We start from the raw sequence: 22858 nt of genomic DNA, 5'->3' as shown, positions 1-22858 counted from the left end.
TAATTGATAAGAATACTTGGTGAAATTCCTCTTCTTTAATAAGGGAATTTTACACCGAAACACATCCTCTGGAAACATCCTAACTGCAGAAATGTCAATGATAAGCAACACTCTCTGATATATGACATGCTATGTTAATAAGAAACAAAAAAGGATAATGAGATAATTTTTCAAAACTTGAAGCAAAAATACATTAAGAGTAAGCTCATTACTTTATGTATTAATTAGAACTAGGAACTGCAACTTGAAAATCTTCAACTCAGGGCCTTTGCTTTTTGGCTCATGGCTGGTACTCTACCATTTGGTTAACTGGAGATGAGAGTCTAGCCAACTTTTTCTGCCCAGGCTAGCTCTGAAATGCCACCCTCAGATCTCAGCGTCCTGAGTAGCTATGATTATAGATGTGAGGCACCGACTCCAGCTAAAATTTTGATTCTTAAGTGATTATTTTGGATAGGCTATTTGACAGATACTGTGCTATATGTACAGTGATGAGTAAAACAAAGTTTTCTGCTAAAAAGCAAAAGTTTTATTAATCTAAGAAATATTTATTATATACTTACAAACTTAATTAAAATATGGCTTTTAGAAAAAAAAATTTCCCCAAAAAAGATAACGTTCTAATTGAGTGCTTTTGTATATAAATAGTAACACAAAAGTTCAGAGAATCATATATACTTAGAAACACAAAATGTGAATTTGACTATTTCAATGTATAACAAAGAAATACACATTTCCTGTATATTTTCCCCCCAAGCATACACTTAGAAGCAAAAACTTTTTACAATAAACAAATACTTATTCTAACACAGTCCATAGAAAAAGATTTGTTTTAAATTAGGACATCAAAGACAATCTAAATCAATCATATCATATATCTGTTTTTTTCTTTTTCTTTTTTTTGTGATCTCAGGGTTGGAACCCAGGGCCTTGTGCATGCTAGGCAAGTGTTCCAGCTCTGAACTATATCCCAGTCCTGTGTCATCCACCTAGGACTGATATCAACGAGTCTGAACACAGGAACCATAACTGTAGTTGACTCTGAAGCCATGCTATTAATCTTCATCATCTCTTTGTAAAGGTACAACCTGAATCTCTTTGGCTATCCTTTCAGCTAACACTTTGCTATTTGCAGCAATTATTCTTCGTGACATCAAATCAAATGGTCCACCTAAAATCAAATCAAATATGCAAAGCAGTTATATACTGTATAAACATAGTTTTGAAAAGAAAAACAATCATAGCAATATGTTTTATGGTCATTTATGGTCAAACATTTAACTACATTTGGTTTTCTTCAAAAGTCAGAAAACCCCTGTCACATAATCCCAGTGTTTGAGCTTTAGCAGTATACATCTGAGGTGCTAAGCTGCTTTTTTCAGTAAATACCGAAGTGGTGCTCACAAGACACACCAGGTGCTAAGCTGCTTTTTTCAGTAAATACCGAAGTGGTGCTCACAAGACACACCAGGTGAGAGACATCATTTTCCTTTTTGTTTTTTCTTTTGTGTGCTCTGGTTATAAGCTCTGTCTCCTATCATGAGCCAAATGATTTCAGGGGCTGGGCCTTAAATGGTGTGGACCAGACATTTCCTATTCATGACAGATCTTCCCTGTAACCTCTCAGGAGTCCCAGATACATGTGAGAAAGCTTAGCAGTTTTTCATTGTTAGTCCTGAATTTTACCAGTAGCTCTTATTCTTCCCTATCTCCTAATGCTTATTCTGATTCAGAGAAACTTTTAAACCTTGCTTTTGCTTTAGAAGTTGAAGCTATGTCAATTAAAAAAACAAACCAAAAAAAAAAAAACAAACCAACACAACACAGAGAGACAAGTCTCACAGATAGGGAGAAAGCAATGCTTTACTCCCCAGTGACTTTACCGGTTACATCCATAAGGACTCCTCCAGCTTCAGTGACAATAATGCCAGCTCCTGCCATGTCCCAGCAGTGAATTCCCATTTCATAATATGCATCAGCCCCTCCAGTTGCCACCAGGCACATGTTAACAGCTGCTGTTCCAACACTCCGGATTCTAGCATGAGAGTAAATAAAGTATTCCGCCTTAACTTCTGCTTATCTTCAGTTTGAGTTTTATTTCTATACAGTTTTCAAGGACGGGAGGCATGTCTCAAATGGTAAAACACTGCCTAGCAAGTACAAAGTCTGAGTTCAAACTCTACTACCAAAAAAGAAGGTTTTCACAAGTGTATTACAAAATTAGAATTACAGTCTGTTAATAAAAATCTCATTCAAAAGAAAAACAAAACATATTCCTTTATAATGTGAATTACCTGGAACTTTAGGTAGGAAATGAAAAAACTTACCCATGAATGGGAATGGAGAAAAGCTTTTCCATGTTAGAGAGAACAATTCTTACAGTCTCTGGTGTTCTGGAAGAACCTAATTCTGTCACCAATAGTGATTTGGTTATATCTGAAGAGAAAATGTTTTAAATAATCAATAACTTTTATTAAGAATTGTGGTGGGAAATGATGTAATTCAGAACAAAATAACCCCTTTTTCTAGTTTATCAAATTTGTTTCTAAGCCTTAAACGTTAAAAACTGACAAACTAGCCAGCAGTCTAGGAGGTTGTGAGTTCAGCCGGGGCCACATAGTAAAATTCTGTCTCAAAAACAAACGAAAAGTAATGAACTTATAATGCTCAAGTAAAATTTTTATTTATTTGAGACACAGCTTCAAGGCTGGCCTTGAATTCAATGTGTCATATAGTCTGGTCCCAAACCTGTGATCTTATCTCAAGCTTCCAAGTGCTGCGATTACACAGGTGCACCACCACACTTGGCCTTCAAGTGATTATTATTTTAATTGCTAAGCATGGTCTTGAAGTGATTATTTTTATAAGTATTAAAAAGTCCAGCTTCTCAGAATATTACCCAAAAGGTGTACAACAAATCAGGCTGTCTGGATGCATATCAAGTACTTCAAATGTAGAAGAAATGGAAGTGCAACTGTGGTTCAAGTGGTACAGTACTAGCCTTGAACAAAAAAAGCTCAGAGACAGTACCCAGGGCCCTGAGTTCAGGTCCCAGGACCAGTACGCACGCACACACGCACATGCATACACACACACACCAAAAATACATACGCATACAAATCAAAAACCAACAACAAACTAAAAAAAGTAACAAATTAAATTAATTCAGGAGTTTATGCAGGTTTGGAATAAAACAAGTTAAAGTGGTAGGTCTCTGTTTGTCCTGTCCTCTATCTACTAAGCTGACAGACTGTCCAATACTTTCCATTCTCTCTCCAATACCAGGAGTGAAGTTCCTGACACCTTCAACAGTACCGATCAGCTGAGAAACACACTGACCAGCTGCTTGTCCCCAGCATCTTTTTAACAGTTGTGCTACTTTTAATTGCTACCTACACTATGAAACATGAAAAAATGATCATGCAAAGGCAGAGAATTGTCTCTATGAAAAGCGACCACATTTCTCCAGCTTTAAGATGCACATTTTTTATGTCAGTATCTCGAAGTTATATTATCCAGTCTTTGGAATCTTAAAGATATCAGTTTGGAGTCTTAAGAGTTCAATAAAAAAAGGAGATAAATTAAAAATTTGCTCTCAAGTCTTTAGTTAAGGAAAAAGTATATCTAGGACTCCAAATTCAGACAGTTAGCAAGTTCCTGCTACATAAAAATAATCTGAAAGTACAAAATCAAAAGTGTTGGATGTGGTTTATGAAAGGTGACTCAAAACTTCAATAAGAACTTCAATCAAAACTTCATCACAAGGAAATAAAATATCAGCCATCTAGGTCTCTCTCTCTCTCTGTCTCTGTCTCTCTCTGTCTGTCTGTCTGTCTCTCTCTCTCTCTCACACACACACACACAAGCACATCTGGGTTCTCTATGTACAGGGTCCTTAGCCTCAACCCATCTCAGCTTGAAAACACTATGCCCCAAAATTGCACCTTATTGAACATCTGCAGACCTTTTCCTCCTTGTTATTATACTCTAAGCAATAAAGTATAACAACTATTTACATAACATTTCCATTGAGTGCATAGATGATTTAATAAATCATCCTGTATAGGAGTATATAGGTAGGTTCCATGCAAATACAGCAACAACTTCTCTAAGGTATTTAGTTCAGCAAATGTAGATTGTTTTATCAGCAAGGGATACTTTTAATATGCTTTATCTTTAATGCATTTCTTAATAATTAGTGTGGTGACATAAAATCAGAACACGAAGAAGAATCTGGAGTTCAGTGGCTATAACACTAAATGAGATATTCCATGAGGGTAGGAATATAGCTATGTATCTATAGCTTCCTCTCTCCATTACTTAGTACAGCACTGGGCCTGAAGTGTCTGCTCAGTTCTATTTCCCTGCTTCCAATACTACGTTCCAAACTAAGGCCAACATATAAATGTAAAAAGCAAATGAACACAATTTATGACTCCACAGATTAATACTAAAAAACCATACTGCACCAACGACTAACGGACAAACCTACCTTCTTGCTGCGAAACCTGTAGTTTTTGGCCATTACAAAAGGCACCTTTGCCTTTCCTGCCAGTATACATCTTATCTTCCACACAACTGTATACAACACCAAATTCCATCTGCAGAGGGAAAACAAGCTTCTTATAGCCAACCTGAGTACTTTTCTTCATTAAACAATACTTTTCAGACAAAGTAAGAAAATTGTGTACTAATACTATATTACTAATAATACTAATAATATTTAGAGAGCTATGACTCAAAATGTGAACCTCCAGCCTTAACAGAGAACATTTCACCTGATATCCTTCACTCTCCTCCCACACATCTAACCTGACAGTACCCAATCTTGCCTCTCTTAGAGAGATAGCACACTCATGTTTTCTAAGATAACCATGTTCTCCTTTGTTGTAAGTCCTACTGCTGCATCCATCTTCTCTTAAGACTTCTCTTCTGGTACCTTTCCACCAATGTCCCCCTCTTCCCTACTGGTATGGTTTGAATGACTGACCCTTCTAAAATTCTTATTGAAATTTAACTGCCACAGTAATAGTATTGGGAAATGAGGCCTTTAAAAGGTTAATTAATTGGGCTATGAGGACTCTCCACCCTCAAAGGATGGGTTTACTGCCTAAAAACAACAACAACAAAACAGAATTTTTGTCATGTAAAGATTCAACTTTCTTTCCCTCTGGAAGACACAGCTTGCAAAGTTCCACTTGGAGATCAGCTTCACAACACAAGGAACCTACAGCCGCCTTAAAGCCAAACATTTCTATTCATTATAAATTACCCAATCTTAGGTATTCTGCTGAAGTAGCACAATGACACATTTCTTTCCCTTCTGTCAAGGAGTAGCCTAACTTGGCATCACCTCCTCTCCTATGAGTATGTTACAATTTGGGTTCTTCCCTGATCACTCACCTTCTGCTGTAACTCCCAGGCAGAGTATCAATGAATAATGATCTCTTAGTGACAATGATTTAGAAGGAAACCACTGGCCACCATCAATACTTACATAGTACTTAATTTGATACTTCCATGTTTCTGACAGACTTGCTCAGTTGTGCCTCACTTAAGAATCCATCTCATTTCCTTGTCTAGCTCTTCATAGTTGAGTACCTTAGGATCTTTTTCCTCCTTCCACCATTGTTTTCATTTCTTTTTGTGCTCCAAAACTCTTACAGGTTGGTCCTTAACTACTGTTAAGTAATTTTGGCTCCCATCAATCTCACCATCACAGGTAAAAAAACAGCACTTTGATCATTGGGCACTAGTGGCTCATACATGTAATTCTAGCTACTCAGGAGGCAGAAATCTAAAGATCATGGTTCAAAGACCAGGCAGAAAAGCCAGGGAGACTCTTTTCTCCCCTCCTCCTCTCCAAATAAAAGTTCAAACTCCAGGACCAGCCCAAAAAACAGAAAAAGAACTAGTGCTTTAGAACTAAGGTTGTAAAAACCTCAAAAAGCTAAAAAGTACTTCTTCAAGGTTTTATTTTTATTTTTTACTGGTACTGGGCTTGAAACCCAGTGCGACATGGCTTACTTAGCAGGAACTCTACCACTTGTGCTATGCCTCCCACTGTTTGTGCTTTATCCAACTCCTAAGACCTCTTCTATTAAGAGAATTGTTTATATTCTCTTCTGTCTTTCACATTTGTAATGGTTCCACTACATTTTCTTTTCTTTTTGCAGGATACTGGGCTTTGAACTCAGTGTCTTGAGCTTGCTAATTTTTTTTTTTCTAGTATTGGGTTTGAATTCAGTGCTTTGAGCTTGCTATACAATTGCTCTACCACTTGAGAGACACCCTCAACCCACCCATTACATTTCTTTACATGCTCACATATGTAATTATGAGTTCAATGTCGATGGTAGCATACAGCCTAGAGCTAGTTATATGCTAAATGTTCATTAGCTCAGTTTGGATAGTCTCACTGATTAATATAACTTAATCAGTAAGCTTTCATTTGTACTAATTGTGATTCACTTGTTTTCTTGGAGATTGAACTCTACTACTGAGTGAAACCCCCTTAATTTTGTGTTTATATTTTCAAAAATATAAACTAGCTGATCAGGTATTTCACAAATTCTTGAAGACAAGTATGTAGATGTTAGTAATCAACTTGGTTAGCAAGTGTAAGACCCTGACTTCAATCTCCAGTATGAGGGGAAAAAAAAAAAAAAAAAAGATGCCCAGGTGCTAGTGAACATCCTACACTACTTGGCCAGCCAAATAACCAAAGCAAGGTAATATAACAGCTATGGATTTGAGGTTTCTGAGCTTTAGATATAAAAATTTGATTATGTTTAGGTTCCAAATAAATTCTGTACTTTCCAGCTATGTTCTCTCTGACACTTTTATATCTTTGACTGTCTCTCTTCACTGACAACTTACTAAAGCTCAAATCCCATCTTTTCCATGTTAACTTTTATTATTAATAAATGCTTGCTAGGCAAGTGTTTTATACCCCAGGCCTTTTATTAGTTATTTTTCCAGACCTGGTCTCATGCAAACTTCTTCTGGGCTGGCCTCAAACTACAATCTTTTAACCTACTTTGGGTTGGCTCGATTATGAATAATAGGATGTACCATCACACACAGATGGTTTTTGAGACAGTCTTACTAATTTTTGCTTGAGTTGACCTCTCTCTGCATCCCAAAAAGCTGGGATTATGGGTATGCACCACCATATCTAGCTCTCCTTGAAGCATTTTAGGTCAGATCAACCCCTGTCATGGTTAACTCTACATATAGTAGAGAATGAGTTTTCCTTTTTACTGGTGATTAATTATTTTTCTTGCAACTCTTGCTTCTAAGAAAACATGAAATTTCCTTCACTGGAAATACATCATGAAAATTATAACAGTATTTATTGTCTTCTATTTAAAATAATGCAGTCATGTAACTACAGAGACATCTGAAATTATTAGGGAAACTTGTTTCATCTTTGTCAGAAAACAACCAAGACATTTTATGAACCATACATTTACAACATACCTTTTTATTTACAACAAAGCCAATCGAAACAGCTACAAAAGGAAATCTTTAAAAAAAGAGAGACAAAACCCACAAATTTACCAAGACAGAACTTATTTTTAATAAAACTCATTTTCTCATAAGTGCTTATAAAATTTTCAGTCTCACCCTTCCTCCCTCCCAAAAGTAGGATGCAACAGAATATACAGTATTGCCAGGGGGCAGGAAATGGTACCCACCACTAACACATGTGCCCCCTAACAGATGCTTCTATAGCATGAAAAAGATCTGAGGATTTGTAAGAAACTGGAATTTACTGTCCCTTTCAGAAATACATCCATTGTAAGGGGAATAAATGCTAGGTAGATAAATTGCAATGCATGCCATTTTATTTCTTTTGAGTGTAAAACACTGAATATAATAAATCTGTAAAGATTTTTACATAAAATAAATTGATAAATTCTTAAAATTATCATTATTGGTAGTTGAGATATAGAGATTGAGAGGATCTAATTCAAGGCTAACCTAGGCAGAAAAGTTAACAAGACTCCTTAACCTATAGCTGCGCATATCTATCCCAATCTACATGGGAGGCTGAAATTGGCCTGATATCCTAATGCCAGGTCAGTCTAGCCAGATATGTATGTGAGACTCTGTCTCCACAGACATGGTAGCATGCACCTATGAAAGCCTAAAAGTAGGCAGATGGTGGCTCAGGCAGGAGCCAGGTCAGAAGTGAACCCTGTGCTAAAAACAGGAGCTAGTAAAAAACAGGGCTAGAGGCATGGCTCAGAGTTATCTTGCCAACCTCACAAGTACAAGGTCCTGTCAAACTCCCTAGCACAGCCAAAAAAAAAAAACAAACAAAAACCAAGCATGGTTATTCATGAAAAGACTTTTTATCCTCCTACTATCTGGACCTGTGATAAATAAGTTGGTGACTGTTGACTACTCCAACACCAAACTCATAACTTCACATGTGAAAGGTAAACTATTAAGAGTCAGTGATTTCTAGACTGCACAACAGTTTGAGCACAGAACTCATAACTTCTGACTCACAAGAGAACCATGATCAAAGATACAAAGCAGGTTCAAGCATAACTACTAAAAATTAAAACTTTGTAATATTTAACATTGGGTTTTCATTTAGCAAAAAAACAGCATCAAGCTACACATAACTATGTTTCAACAGATCACTAATAGCTTTCCACATTTAAGACACATTTTGTGGGTTAAAGATTGTATACCTTAGCTTTACAGGCCACAGTAAATATAAATGTAGTCCAGAAAGGGTAAGCACATGATGACTTTAAATTAACATTTCTAAACAATCCCACAAAACTAGGCATGCATTTTTAACTCTCCCTGGCAATTCCACCAGGCTTTCATCTAGTGAAAATATTGAGTTATAATAAACTTACCCTGTGGTAGGCACTATCTAAGTTCTCACACAAATATACTAGTCAGGGAGTCCGATAAGAAACTATTTTATGGGGCAGGTGCTATTAAAATAGCCCTTTATAAAGATTAACTAATTGTTCAAAGTCCAACAGCCAATAAAAAGCCCCAGAAGACTCAATTCTGTAGAACCTAAAACCCAAGTCCTTCCTACCAGTTTTCTTTCTTGTACTGAGTTCGTTCTATAGACAACACTGTAATAGTGATATTTTAATTTACTAATCTCAAAGCATTAATGCTGCTCTTTTACATTTTTATGTGATGAACTTTGTGTCTTAGGTCAAGTCCATAACAGTATTCTCTCTCATCTTTCTTCCATACCTGATCAAAGATCTGCATAACATATTTAATTCTATTATGTTTTATGTACATTTTCTTAGAATAAAGAAGCATCAAAAGCACACTATTGTCTAAACTTCCCTGAGCAGAGCTCTCCAAAGGCCCATCCAGTTGATACACAAGCAGTAATTCTGTCAAACATCTAAAAGCATACCTGTGTACAAAGTTAGTTGTGCCATCAATTGGGTCAATGATCCAAGTGGGGTTGTCGGTTAAGACACTTTTTTCCCCAACTGCCACAGATTCTTCACCAATGAAACTAAAAGAAACACAAAATCTCTAAATTGCTTCTGACAATTTTCAAGGTACAATACTTCCTTATACTTTCCTATAAAACATAGACAAAGTCTACAATTTTTGTTGCTGCTTCCTGCAAAAACTGATTAAAAACAGCTTTATTTTCCCCACAGCACAGATATGAATAACGTAACAGAATTCAAAATTCAAAATGGCAACAGGAGCATTAAGTAATGACACACACATATACACAATTTTGTCTAAACTTATACTTCCCTGAGCAGAGCTCTCCACAGGCCCATCCAGATGCATCTGAAAAGGGCATTGGTTATAAGAGAAATAATCAAGAAAATATAATTCTAGGTAAGACCACAAATTTTCTAATATTCTTCCTTTCAAGATGTAGTCCCTCATGGACCCTGGTGAGCTCAGCAAATTGTCTTGTTTCTAACCAACAAAATAAAGAGGCTTTGACAGTGTATGGTTTTAGAGACCAGTTCACCAACTGGCCTGGTGTTTTCCATGTTGACACTGCCTCTTCCTTCCTGACTCAGGAGCTTGGGGAGACTACCAGCAAACAACCCACAAGCAACTGAAGTCTGCCAACCATCACAGAAATGAATGAATCCTTCAGCTCTAGTTGAGCCTTGACATTACTGAAGCCCTGAACAATACTTTGGCTAAAACCTCATATTCCTAACTCCAGTAAAACTGAGGTAATAAAAGTTTGTTGACAGAGCTCTAAGCTTTTAGGAGAAATCTGCTTTGCAGTAATAGATAACCAATACAGAGAATATTAAATAAGTAATGGAAATGCAAATCACCTACAACAAAATTGCTGTGTATATGGTATCTGAACTTACTGGCTTTTCTATTTTCCTATTCTTATTTTGTATTTTACATTATTCACCACTGAACCATCCTAATTATCATTTTTTGTGGTTTTATTTTCCATCTTTTTCTCTTAGTTATGTCTTTTTAGCTTTTTATCTAGCCATAGTTTTAAATATTTTTACTTCTCAATAACTAAAAGACTGGCAATGGCCAATGGCTGACTAGAAAGTACTGAATGACAGAGAAAAGACTTTTAAATACAATAACAATACTTTTCTATTTTTTTTTTTTTGGTCTAGCTGTGTAACCCAGGTCTGAATTAACCTTCCTATTTTCCTGCCTCTATCTCCTAAATCTAAATGCTGGAATTAGAGATATGTCCAACCAAGCCCTGCTGATGACAATGTTTCTGCTAAATTTCTGTGCCTATGAGAGCATAATATTTAAGATTTTCTGTCAGATTTACTAAAGCTACTACTTCTTTACCATATAAAGACAGCAGCAAAACAGAATATAACTGAGTTTTCTAATTATGTCTACCAAACATTCCTTTTTTTTTTTTTTTTTAATGGTACTAGGGCTTGAAGTTTTCTCAGCTAGTACTTTACCACTACAGCCATGTCTTTTTTAACTTAATTTTTGAAAATATTATTGAGGATTGAACTCAGGCCTCTTACAAGGTAGTCAAGTTTTCTGACTACATGAGCCATACCTCGAGCTCTTTTGTACTTTGTTCTGAGATAGCATCGTGCCAACTTTGTAGAGATTAGCCTGTACTTTGCCATCCTCCAATAGGTTTGAGTTCTTCCCTCGCATGGTCTTGATCTGAGCTTTCTAATACGCTCACAATAAATTCAAATTGTATAGGTTTGGTGCCTAATACACTGACCTAAACTAGAGTTCATCTTATCCCTGGAAATGGATATAAAAAATACCTATGAGATGGGTATTTTTCCTTTATAGAAGACAGAAGCATTTTTTCAACTTTTTGATCCGTAGCAGTTACCAAATCAGCTGGAGAACTTTTAATCATAACATTCATTTCATGTTTTAGAGCTTCACAAATCACCTAAAAAGATAATTTTTGGGGGGTTAGGGGAAGGAGGTAAACAAATAGAAAAGGCATAAGTAATTTTAAATCAAACAAAAAGAATAATACAAATGGCTTAAAATATTCAATCTGTCTTATATGATATGCTTAAAATTTTCTTGCAAAACTCTCCCTATAATAAGACATTTAGTGCTTATGATCTTCTGGGCACAAATTATATAATCCTATATTCTATTTTAGATCCATAGCTGTCATTAGAGTTTAATATAAAGTTGAAATAAGGAGCTTGGGTGTACAGTTCAGTTATAAAAGTGGTTGCCTAGCATATGTGAGGCACTAGGATCTACTCCCCAGTATCAAAATGATAATAAAATAAATAAAAACAAAGGGACTTTCACTGTATTTAAAATAGCACTATCTACACCTACCACATTATAGCCAAGGAAATTTTAGTTCATACCTCTCCAGCTTGTCTTGCCAGGGTTACTGCAAAGTCCATGCATTCTTGCCAAGGATCAGCCATCTTCTGAATCTATTTCATATTTTTAAGGACAAGGTATTTACAGATTCATCAAAATGTTTATTACAGAATAGTCAGTTCACAAAAGCATCTCAATTATCAACAGACTTTTACTCCAGGAATTATCCTTTCCCTAATACAGAGTTCAAGTCTTCCCTGTACTCCTGATTTTCTTGGTGACCTAGTAAAAAATCATTTTGCACCTAATACCTTACTTCTATTATAAAACATTCTGAGAAAAATTCTATAAAAATGTCACCCAAGATGTCCATACCAAGACAAGTAGTATTTTAAATATAGGTGTATTGCTGAGTGGAGAACAAAGTGTAGATAGGAGAAAGAACCCTGGACATTTTAAAATAAAGGAAACTTCCATTCAAAAAGGGCAAAAGAGCATGTACAAATTATTTAATGCTTAGTACATGTGATTTTTTTTTAGTAAATTTGTAAAGATGAAAAATTTCAGACTGAAAGAAATAATGTACATAATGTATAAACAGATGACAGTCCAAATTTTAAAATTCTGATTTTCAAGTCCATTTATCCCTCTATATAATATTCTGAGGAAAAAAATTTGAAGTATAAAAACAGAGTAAGAAAGCAAAGATGAAATTTACTTCCTGAATTTCAGAGAGGGGAAAAATACAACATAGTTTTGTGCTCTTCCTCTGTCCCGTCAGAACTTTCCACTAATTTCTGAAGCCTCACTGCTGGTTTGACCGCACTCCAGTCTGTGCCCAGCACAGGGAAACAAATGAAGCTGTCATGCTCTGAAAACTGACATTTTTCATAAAGCAACCTAATTCTTTATCCTATACACTTCCAATAACTGACATTTTTGTCTTATAGAATATTAAGAAATACTGATCTTATTGCTCACAAGATCAGGGGAGAGGGCAAAGGATGAATAAAGTGAATTTCTGCTGGGGCTTTTCTTTCTCCTTGGTAGTTTTTGTTATTATTATTGTTGTTTTCTTTAAACTGTTTAGTCTAGTGTGAAACTTGGGATCCTCCTACCTAACCAAGTGCTTGGATTACAAGTGTGTACCAGCATGCTGGGCACTTTCTTTTCTTGAAATAAGCATTTAAACAAATTTTAACAGGAGGCTACTCTTCATAAATCTTCAGTGCTCTTCCAGAAGTTTCCAAACTTTTTCCATTTCTGCTTCTACTCTTTTTCACTCTCAAGTAGTGTTCTTAGATTGTGTTTGCATTTTACTAGATGCTTTGCTTAAGCTACCTACTCACTACTTTCTGAGAGTACAATACAAACTCCTACTACTTCATCAAGGCCCATTTCAGAAGCTCTCCATTTCTAGAGACCTTCTAGCCAGAAGCTGTTTATCACTCAACAAGTATTTGCTGATACTTATTATATGCTAGACACAGCACTACCATGTGGAAAACTGAATTAGTTTAAAAAAAAGAAAAAGAAAAGAAAAAAAAAGGAAACACACCAAAAAAAAAACACTGTTTATATAAAAAAAATTATAAATGTAGTAAAGGCTAAAAAGCAGTGAGAAGCATTGTGACCAGAGCTATGACCAGACCTAGGTACTGGATGTTTCTCTGAGGTTATGGTTAAATTACATTGCAAAGAATAAGTAAAAAGTCACTAACCAAATTGCAGAAATAAAGAAAAAGAGGAACTTAAAAGACCCAAGCAGGACACCTCAGAGAATGAGAAATGGAAAAGGATAAGACTAGAGGAGATACTGAGGCCAATATTTTAAAGGCCTGAGGGCCTTCTTGCTAGGCAAGTGTGTTCCTAAGCCCTAGAGGTAAGACTTTGATTTGAGAACAATGGGGAGTCATTTTATTGTGGCTATAGAATGGAAGAGCAAAAATTAGAAAATTTAGATTTGGTATGCAGAAGTTCACAGAGACCCAATGGTTGACTTAAACCTAGGGGGTGAGGAGGGGGGAAGTTTAGGCAGAGAAATTGAGAATATTAGGGAGTAAAGTAGGGAAACTTGGTAGCAAATCAGACTTGAGGCAAGAGAATGAGTTCGTTGATGCCCACATCCCTCACTTTGGCACTGGCAAGGATAATGACCTGAAAAAGGGAGGAACCAAGGGGTAAAGTTTGGGTAGAAGAAGATCAAGAGCAGGTAGTTCTGTGAAATCAAAATAAAGCGTCAATTAGACAACTGAACATATATTGATTCCAAGCTTGGAAACAGGTATTCCTGCTGATATAATTATGTAAGCAATTTAAATAGGTAGCAATGGAGTCTGAATGTGAATGACTCCTGGAGCTTCAGCCTGGAAGAACATTATCATTTTTATGACACTCAGTAATGCCTTCCTTACGGTTTAGTCATTTGTGTGAATGCTTTATCTTCTCAACCAGTGGGAGGATATTAAACAAAAACAAAGGGAAATTCTTAGCTGTTACAAGTATGACAGGCCTAGAAGAGAAAAAAGGATTAAGAAAACTAATCAGCTTCCCCGCATCCCCACCCCCACCCCAAGGTGTGAAACCAACAAAAAGACTGTTTAAAGATACTCTAGGCCCCGGGGGCATTGTTTTTCAACTAGTGCTTAGCTTTGCTGCTGGTGGTTTTCCTAAACTTACTCCGGGACCTGGTCCTTTTCCTGTCTAGCATAGCTCTTAAATGGCTCAATCAATGCTTTTATTTCGGGACATTTTGTTTTCTCTCTTTAACTGCGGCCATATCCTTTTCACCCGCACTTCTCCCCAACGGTAAGTATCGCTGACTTGTCCAGCCGGTCTCCCTTCGGATGGGGGCCGCGGGGCCGCGGCAGTCCTCACCCGCCCGACGGCGCGGACCCAGGGCTCAGCCCGACCTCTCCGACCCCGGTGAAGGCAGACGGGGCAATTCCACAGAGAGCGCCGCAGGAGGCTGCAGGCTGGTGCGTGAAACCGCTGGTTTCTGGAGTCGCAGGGCAGGGAGAGGGCACCCAACCGTGCCCCGGCCTCGGCTCTGGCCTTGCGCAGCCCACCGCGCCCACCCGCGCCGCCCAGGCCTCAGCGCCCAACCTGCGCGCCCGAGGGCCGCCGGAATGAGGGAGGAAAATGGCTCTCACCTCGGGTTCGAGGGTTCGATCCTGCTCGCTCGCTCGCTCGGTCAGTTGCCGGCGGTAAGTGAAGATTCGCTCTTCCGGAGGTAACGGGACGCCGGGACAGGAAGTCCCGCCTCCACAAAGGTCTTCCCTCGAGGGGCGTGGCTATGGGGCGTGGCTCTATTGACATGGCCACGCCCCCTTCGCTGGAGTTCCGCCTCGGGGCGTGCATTGCAGCCTGGCTCCTTTTCTTGGCCAGACCTGGTGCATGACACCTTCTCTAGTTCTAATTTCCTTTCTCCCGCTGGCCTTTTCTTCTTTAAGAATCACCTTGTTTCTTTTGCTGACGACTTCTTTTGTCTTCCATCCGTTCATGTTTTCCAGTTCCCTTTTTTCCTTCTATTCTCTTATTTCTGTCCTTGTCTTTGACAGAACATAACATTGGAGCTGTGGTTCCAGTTGAGCAGCTCTTAGTTGCTAATCCTATTCTAGGTAAATATAGATTTAAACAAATTACTGGTTACCAGAAACTACTGTCTATTCTCAATAATTCATTTAGATGCCATTTATTGAAGACTGAAATGTACTTCGGGCAGTTGTACTTGGATGTGCGAGGCAAGCACCTGACCATTAAGCAGGATCCCCAATACTGGTTTTTTGTTTTTTGGGGTGTTTTTTGTTGTTGTTGTTTGGGTTTTTTTTGAGACAAAATCCCACTACGTAGCTCAGGCTGGGTTGAAACTCCTGATCTTCCTCCTTTCTCTCCAAAGTGCTGGGATTACCACCTTCACACCACCTTCACACCAGACAATTGCTGTATTTTTATTTGCAGTGTTTAACTGAAACGTTGCAACAGTTCCATATAGGTGTGATTCTCTTTATATAAATGAAGAAATGATAACCTAGCGAGATGATGTTAAGTGGTTTGTCCCAGATCACATAACCGGAGCCGAGAGTGGCATACCCTGACTCCAAAGTACACAGGCAGGAAAGACACAGGCTGCAACAGATTGCATCCCATTGAGTCTATTGTCCTTAAAATAATTCCTTCTCTACCAATGCCAAAAGCATTGCACAGTTGTCCTAGCCACAACAGGATCAGAAAGTAGGTTGAGTCTTTGCTTTTAAGTGGTTGTTTCCACAGTTTAATCAGGAGACAAAAAGTTATTGCCAATGTAGAACATATTCCAAACATGAATGGTGCTGGGTTTGCATGTCATACTCAGATAATCCTAATTACTCAAGAGGCTGAGAAACAAAGGATCTCAGTTTGAATACAGACAGAGTAGAAAAGTCTATGAAATTTGATTTCCAAAATAACCAGCAAAACTTGGGCTGTATGCGTGGCTCAAATGGCAAAACTCCTGCCATAAGCAAGAAAGCCTTGAGACCTTAAGTTTAAGCCCTGGTATGGCACAAACAACAACAACAAAACAAAACATGAAAGCCCCAAAACAACAATAAAAAAGGATTGCTGTGAACCGTGGATTCAATTCTTTTTCTTCTGAAGAATGATGACTCAAGAATGATTTGGAAGCATTCCCTTATCAAATGATACTTTTGGTTTCTTCATTTTATATTTTTAAAAAGTCTCAGTAAGCTGGATGCCTGTGGCTCACACCTGTAACCCTAGCTACTCAGGAGGCTGAGATCTGAGGATTGTGGTTCAAAGCCAGCCTGGCAGGAAAGTCCATGAGACTCTTATCACCAATAAACCATTCAGAAAATTAGAAGTGGCGCTGTGGCTTATGTAGTAGAGCGCTAGCCTTGAGCTGAAGAGCTGAGGGACAGTGCTCAGGTCCAGAGTTCAAGCCCCATGACCGACAAGAAAAAAAAAAACCCGCAGGAACTGATTTTTTTTGGGGGGGTCAGTCATGAGACCTTAGCTCTGGGCCTGGGCTCTGGCCCTCAGCTCTTCAGCTCAAGGCTAGCCCTCTACCACGTGAGCCACAGTACCACTTCCATTTTTTTCTGTATATGTGCTGCTAAGGAATGGAACCCAGGGCCTCATGCATGCAAGGCAAGCACTCTATCACTGAGCCACCTTCCCAGCCCCAGGAACTAGTTTTTTCATTCTTCATTGTCAATCACAATAAAATTAATGTCTTGACAATATTGATTTGCAACCAAGTAAAAATTTCCAGACATTTACAGAAACATTTTAAGAGACATCTTTGAACTTTTTATAAGAGAAAATGTTCCACTGATTTGGCAAACTGCTAAAATCAGTTTAAGTGATTTCAAATAAGGAAAGGTCTCACATATTTTACTCCTTTAATTAAAAATAAAATTAAAATAAAACCATTGTAAGCTTCCTATATCAAAAGTCTAGTTTATTTATTGATTATTTTTTTAAGAAGCGGAGGCTGCTACTTAACAATTATTCTCAAGTAATTCTATTTTTTTTTCAGTCCAAAGCGAAGACTCTGCTTCTAAGTGCTCTTTAGAGTGAAGTGGGGAATGAACATAGTGTCTGGTGTTCAAATTTCATTGCAGCCATTGCAAACAGATGTACTCAGTTTACCATAGTGTTCAACTTGCTGAGAGTTCTCAGCTCAAAATGAGGATAATTCTGAGAAGTAACAAAGCAAAACAGCAACCACTCCACTCCTAAACTCATGCTCAAATCTTTGAAGTCTGTCAAAGTCCTTTAAAAGTTAACTATTAAATAAGATTTAAAATATTCAAGCTTACATATACAATATGCACCTGTTCAAAGATGAAGCGTACATATTATCTCCAAAGACTCTGTGTTTTAATGACATAAGTTAGAGTTGCAAATATTGATTAAGGCTTCTTACATGCCCCTAGTGAGAAGTCCAGGTATAAGAACAGATACCAGCCCAGCACTTGATGGCTCACTCCTATAATCCTAGCTACTCAGGAGGCTGAGATCTGAGGATCATGCTTCTAAGCCAGACCAGGCAGACAAAGTCCAAGAAACTCTTATCTCCAATTAACTACTAAAAAATGACTGAAGTGGGGCTGTGACTCAAGTGGTAGAGCACCAGCCTTGAAGGAAAAAATCTAAAGGACAACACTCACTCCTTGAGTTCAAACCCATATACTAACACAAAGAAAAAGAGAGAGAGAGAGAGAGAGAGAGAGAGAGAGAGAGAGAGAACCAAAAGAGTTACAATAGAGTCTAGAACATGTTAAAAGTTATTCTGGCCAGGTGCTGGTCGCTCATGCCACTGTTTTTAAGCTTCTTCATTTTACCCAGACATGCTGTCCCTGAAATCAGGTCCTATGACATCAAATGAGATGCTAGTTTTATGCTAGAATCAGGCTTACAGTTGGTAATGATATTAAACCTTAGCTACTCAGAAGGCTGAGATCTGAGGTTTGCAGTTCAAAGTTCCATCCCAGGAAAAAAGTTTGGAAGGCTCACCACTTAACCAGCAAAAAGCTAGCAGTGGAGCTGTGGTTCAAGTTCCAGCCCAGCCTTGAGTGAAAAAAGCCAAGTGAGGGCACAAAGCCTTGAGTTTAAGGCCAGACTTAGACCATGATCCTTCTACCTCCCAAATAGTTGAGAATACAGCTGGCCTGATATTTCCTATTCTTGAGAGCTACATTTTCTGTGGAGAATAGACTGGCCTTGGATATTAAAAGTTTCCCATGAAAATGTCAGGCTATTTATTTTTTTCAGTGTTGAGGATTGAATCCCCAGCTTCAAGTATGCCAGGCAAATACTCTATCATTGAGCCACAATCCCTACCCAAATAGTGATATAAATATCTTCATTTTGGTCCTAGTTAGTGCTTCAAGATCTATTTGAATAAGCACATAGCACAGAAGAAATGTTGTGGTAGATCTTGCAGAGAATGCAATTCTCATGCTCAAGGATTTACAGCAAATGAGAATAAAACAGGAAGAGAGATAGCTGTAAAACAAGACAGGTCGGTTTACACAAACAAAGGCATATTTGTGAGATCCTAAATCATCTGCTTGGTTGGAGCAAGGTCTTGTTAAAAAGAAATAAGAGCAGCTAGGCCAGTGACACACCCCTGTAACACCAACACTTGAGAGGTGGGGGCGGGACCTCAGAGGCCAGACTCAGAGGAAGACTGTGTATTAAAAAAAAAAAAAAAAAGTTGGAGGCTAAAGTAGAAAACTAGATACCTTGATTAAGGTCAGAGAGAAGAGAATGAACGTGTCCCACTAAGGAATAGAAAACAAAAAGTCTTCCTGGAAAGACAGATAAGACAAAAATTAGATTTCTTGATTAATTTGACAGGGATTGGAAAGGTCGACAGAGGCTAAGCACCAATTGGAAAGGCTAGGAAAGAAGCAATACAAGGGAACAAAAGTGACAGAATTGAGGAGGAGGAGGAGGCTGGGAAAGACAGTATTATAGGAAATTTGGGGTGTAATTCAGTTACTAAAATAAAAAGAAGAGAGAACTGCTCCAGGGTAATGGGGGGTGGGGAATAGACAGCAAGATGTGTGTATAGCTATGAAAGCAGAGGTACTTCATGTAGGTTAAGACATAATGCTTCTGACCAACTAATGAGAGTGCTAAATAGGAATTTCTTTATTCATTCACTGAGTGATTATTTGTCAAACAACTCTTCCTTAAATACTTAACATATGTTAAAATTACTACCTATTTTTACGTGTTTTCTCATTTAACAGATCATGATCAAGTATCCTATTTACATCCTACTCTATAAAATGTTCTCCAATTAATATAGTTAAAAGGTATCTCCTTCTGAACTCATTTTACTCTGGGTGCTTAGCATGGATGATCTACCCTCATGTGAAAATTTTAACCAGATCGTAAGTGGCTTTGAGATCACGTATTATTTAATATTTTAATTTTTAAATGTTATTATCTGTAAGTGATTTACAAAGGGGATTCAATTCAATATGTCAGTTTTTGAGTACAATGCATTTTACTCAATGTCATCTTCCACGATACCTCATCTAGAGAGGGATTCAAGTAACTGTGCTTTAAATTTTAGACTGAGGGAAAATTTTGATTTTCTATGACAAAGATACCTCTTTTCTTAGCCCTGTAGATCAGAAGGATGAGTAACATTTCACAGCCAGAACACATGGCTATAGTAAAAGGAGCCACAGAAGCAAAGTTTGCCTCGGGCTGTGAAAAAGAGAACTGTATAATGGCAAGGGCTAGGAAACTATTTTGCATTCCACTTTCAAAGGCAACAGTCTTACAGACAGGAAGGGGCAGCATGCACAGGTTAGAGAAGGAATACCCAAGCAACAAGCCTAAGGCAGGAACTAAAAGACCCAAAAGAAGCACTTCTAGGTGAGCTGATTTTAGCAGCACAGATCCCATCTGGAAAGTCAAGCAAATCCCTATCAACATTAAAAGAAAACTCAGTGGTCGGATGATTCTTTCTAAAAGATTTGCTTTTGCAGGTGCCCTCCTCTTGATGATTATTCCCACCGATACTGGTATAAGTATGAACAGAAGTGTTGACACAATTTTGAAGACAGGAATATGAAATATACCCGATAAACCTAAAAGCCTACTGTATATATAAGAATTGATAGGCATCATTATCAGGGCCATTGATGTTGATGTGCAAGTCATCAAAATGGCCACAGTGACATCTCCCTCTAGAAGCAGAGCAAAGAGATAACCACCACCCCCTCCTGGGCATGTACAGGTCATAATAAACCCAAAAGCTTGTGCCTCAGGCAATGCCAAAATCTGAGACAAAAGAAAGCCACAAAATGGCATAAGAAAAAACTGTGTAACTGCCCCAATAATTACTGGTAAAGGTCTCCTCCATACTGACTGAAGCACCTGGAATTCAATCTTGCAACCAAAAACGCACTTATTTAACAGGATCATGGGTAGAATCAGCATTAGGATATTTCTATTAACATGCACCGGAGCCTGGACAGATCTCTCTTTGCTCAGTTTCTGCACTTTGACTCTGACATTCTTTATTTCTTCAATTAGTCTTTTTTGCCTACCTTCAGAGTCCCAGAGTTGAAGGGTCAGATTTGTCTCTCCTTCTTGATGTATCAGTAGGTTTATGGTAAAGTTTGTAACATCCGATGTCATCTTGGTCACATTCACCACTTGGAGCACTTTGGGGTCTTGTAATTTCACAAAAAGGTAGCTGGAGTTAGGTTGTTTATCTTTATAATTTGATCTGATGATGACTGTTTCTTCAGTCTTTTCAAAAAAAAGTATCTCCATCTTTATATCCAGAAAACTGAGAAATGACTTCTTGGCTTCTCCCAGACTCACAAACAAAAGGAAGATCATGAAAAATATTCTAGTCATTTTGAATGCTCAAATAAATGGTGAATGTACAAGGTTGTTTGGGGTTTTTCCCCCCTTACTGACTCTGTAAAGCTGTTAAGTGACTCTTGTCAGTTCAAGGTCCAGTAGGAGGGGCTGCTGTACTTTTCAAACAAATACAAAACTATCTAGAGTGACATAACTTGTTTAACCTGTAGCTGAAACAAAAGTTATGCCATTTAACAGGTTCAATTTCTCACCAACAGAGCCTAGTCTTTTTCTTCCTGCTAATGAAAAACAGCCCATTTACCTGAACTTAAGATCTTGGTGGTGTTTTTTGTTGTTGTTGGGTTTTTTTTTTTGTTTTCTTTGTCAGTGCTGGGGCTTTAACTCAGGGCTTGGGCCCTGTCCCTCAGCTTCTTTTGCTCCAGGCTAGCACTCTACCACTTGAGGCACAGCACCACTCCTGCCTTTTTCTGTTTATGTATTACTGAGGAATTGAACCCAGAGTCTCATGCATGCTAGGCAAGCGCTCTACCACTTAAGCCACATTCCCAGGCTTGGTGGTTGTTTTGTATTGTTTTTGATAGGGTCTACAATATGGCCAAGATTGGTCTAGAATTCACAATACTCCTGCCTCAGCCTTTCAAGTAGAGGGATTAGAGGCATGCAGCAGCTAACTGCCTAGTGTCTTTTTTGTTTTGTTGATCATGGGGCTTGAACTCCACGGCTGGGTGCTATCCCTGAGCTCTTTTGCTCCACTAGTACTTTACCACTAGAGGTACAGTGCCACTTCTACTTTTCTGGTGGTAATTGGAGACGAGTCTTCCAGACTTTCCTGCCTGGGCTGGCAGGAAAGAACCACCATCCTCAGATCTCAGCCATGAGTAGCCAAGAATACAGGCGTGAGCCACTAGCACCCGACTTTTTTTTTTTAAACTGTTCACTGTTGCTTTTTAAATATTTTTATTTTCTTTAAGTAGTTATACAAAGGATTTACCATTTAACAAAAGCATTTATGAATACAATATCTCTTTACCAATGTAACCCCTTTTAACATTCTTACCCACCTCTTTTCTCACTTTTCTTAGTTTTTAGTTTATGTATTGAATTTTTGCCATTTGACAAAGAAATTTATGTATATAATGCATCTTGATTCCGGTGTCATTTTTTTGGTTCTTTTCCATGCTTAGGAAAACTTATACTAAAAGTAGCAGTATAAGAAATCTAACACAGACTTTGAGGAGGCTTTGGGAATCAACGACATATTTTGTTTGAGTCAAAACTTACTGCATATTTGCTTGCTGGAGCAAGTTAGAATATGGTGATCAAGCCAGACACCATGTTTGCTTTCTTGGAATTTATTCAGGTGGCCAGCATTGTCAGGCTGCATGGCTATTGCCATTAAGAAAACCGTAGTCCTTACACTGGCCTCAGTAGTATCCTTAGATTGCTAACAGTTTTCCTACAACTCTAGTGTGATTGATTCTATTTTTCATGTCCCTACATAGGAAAATAATGGCTAGATGGTGACCACATAATTTAGGAACATTAGAAAAGTAAGTGATTGGCATCGTGGTCAAAGGAAGTTCCCTTGAAAATAACTGAGACAGGGGCTGGGAAGGTGGCTCAGTGGTAGAGCGCTTGCCTTGCATGCCTGAGGCCCTGGGTTCCATTCCTCAGCACCACATAAGCAAAAAGAAAAAAG

General features: G+C 38.1%; 2 protein-coding genes across 2 annotated transcripts; both read right to left on the bottom strand.

Moving 5' to 3' along the window:
- Positions 1–896: 896 nt before the first annotated feature.
- Impa1 (inositol(myo)-1(or 4)-monophosphatase 1) lies at positions 897–16152 on the bottom strand. Its single transcript, XM_013012525.1, has 9 exons — positions 14952–16152; positions 11841–11912; positions 11265–11398; positions 9413–9517; positions 7483–7528; positions 4493–4601; positions 2328–2436; positions 1884–2035; positions 897–1171 (listed from the first exon to the last, which is right to left on the bottom strand). Exons 2-9 carry the CDS (start codon positions 11901–11903, stop codon positions 1056–1058), a joined length of 834 nt encoding a protein of 277 aa, XP_012867979.1. The 5' UTR covers positions 11904–11912; positions 14952–16152; the 3' UTR covers positions 897–1055.
- Slc10a5 (solute carrier family 10, member 5) lies at positions 12577–21192 on the bottom strand. Its single transcript, XM_013012524.1, has 2 exons — positions 19921–21192; positions 12577–12582 (listed from the first exon to the last, which is right to left on the bottom strand). Exons 1-2 carry the CDS (start codon positions 21190–21192, stop codon positions 12577–12579), a joined length of 1278 nt encoding a protein of 425 aa, XP_012867978.1.
- Between the last annotated feature and the right edge of the window lie 1666 nt (positions 21193–22858).

The sequence above is a fragment of the Dipodomys ordii genome, unplaced genomic scaffold (assembly GCF_000151885.1).
Source record: "Dipodomys ordii isolate 6190 unplaced genomic scaffold, Dord_2.0 Scaffold17, whole genome shotgun sequence".
NCBI lineage: Eukaryota > Metazoa > Chordata > Mammalia > Rodentia > Heteromyidae > Dipodomys > Dipodomys ordii.
This window is presented reverse-complemented; position numbering and strand designations above follow the sequence as displayed.

Bases quoted from the DNA above. Each gene is read 5' to 3' on its own strand.
- Impa1 (XM_013012525.1), bottom strand. From the start codon at position 11,903: ATGGCTGATCCTTGGCAAGAATGCATGGACTTTGCAGTAACCCTGGCA. The intron at 9,518-11,264 runs GTATTTTTTATA...TGTTTCTTTTAG, and splicing joins GAAAAATACCCATCTCATAG to TTTCATTGGTGAAGAATCTG. The intron at 1,172-1,883 runs GTAAAGTCACTG...ATTTGATTTTAG, and splicing joins AGTCCTTATGGATGTAACCG to GTGGACCATTTGATTTGATG.
- Slc10a5 (XM_013012524.1), bottom strand. From the start codon at position 21,192: ATGACTAGAATATTTTTCATGATCTTCCTTTTGTTTGTGAGTCTGGGA.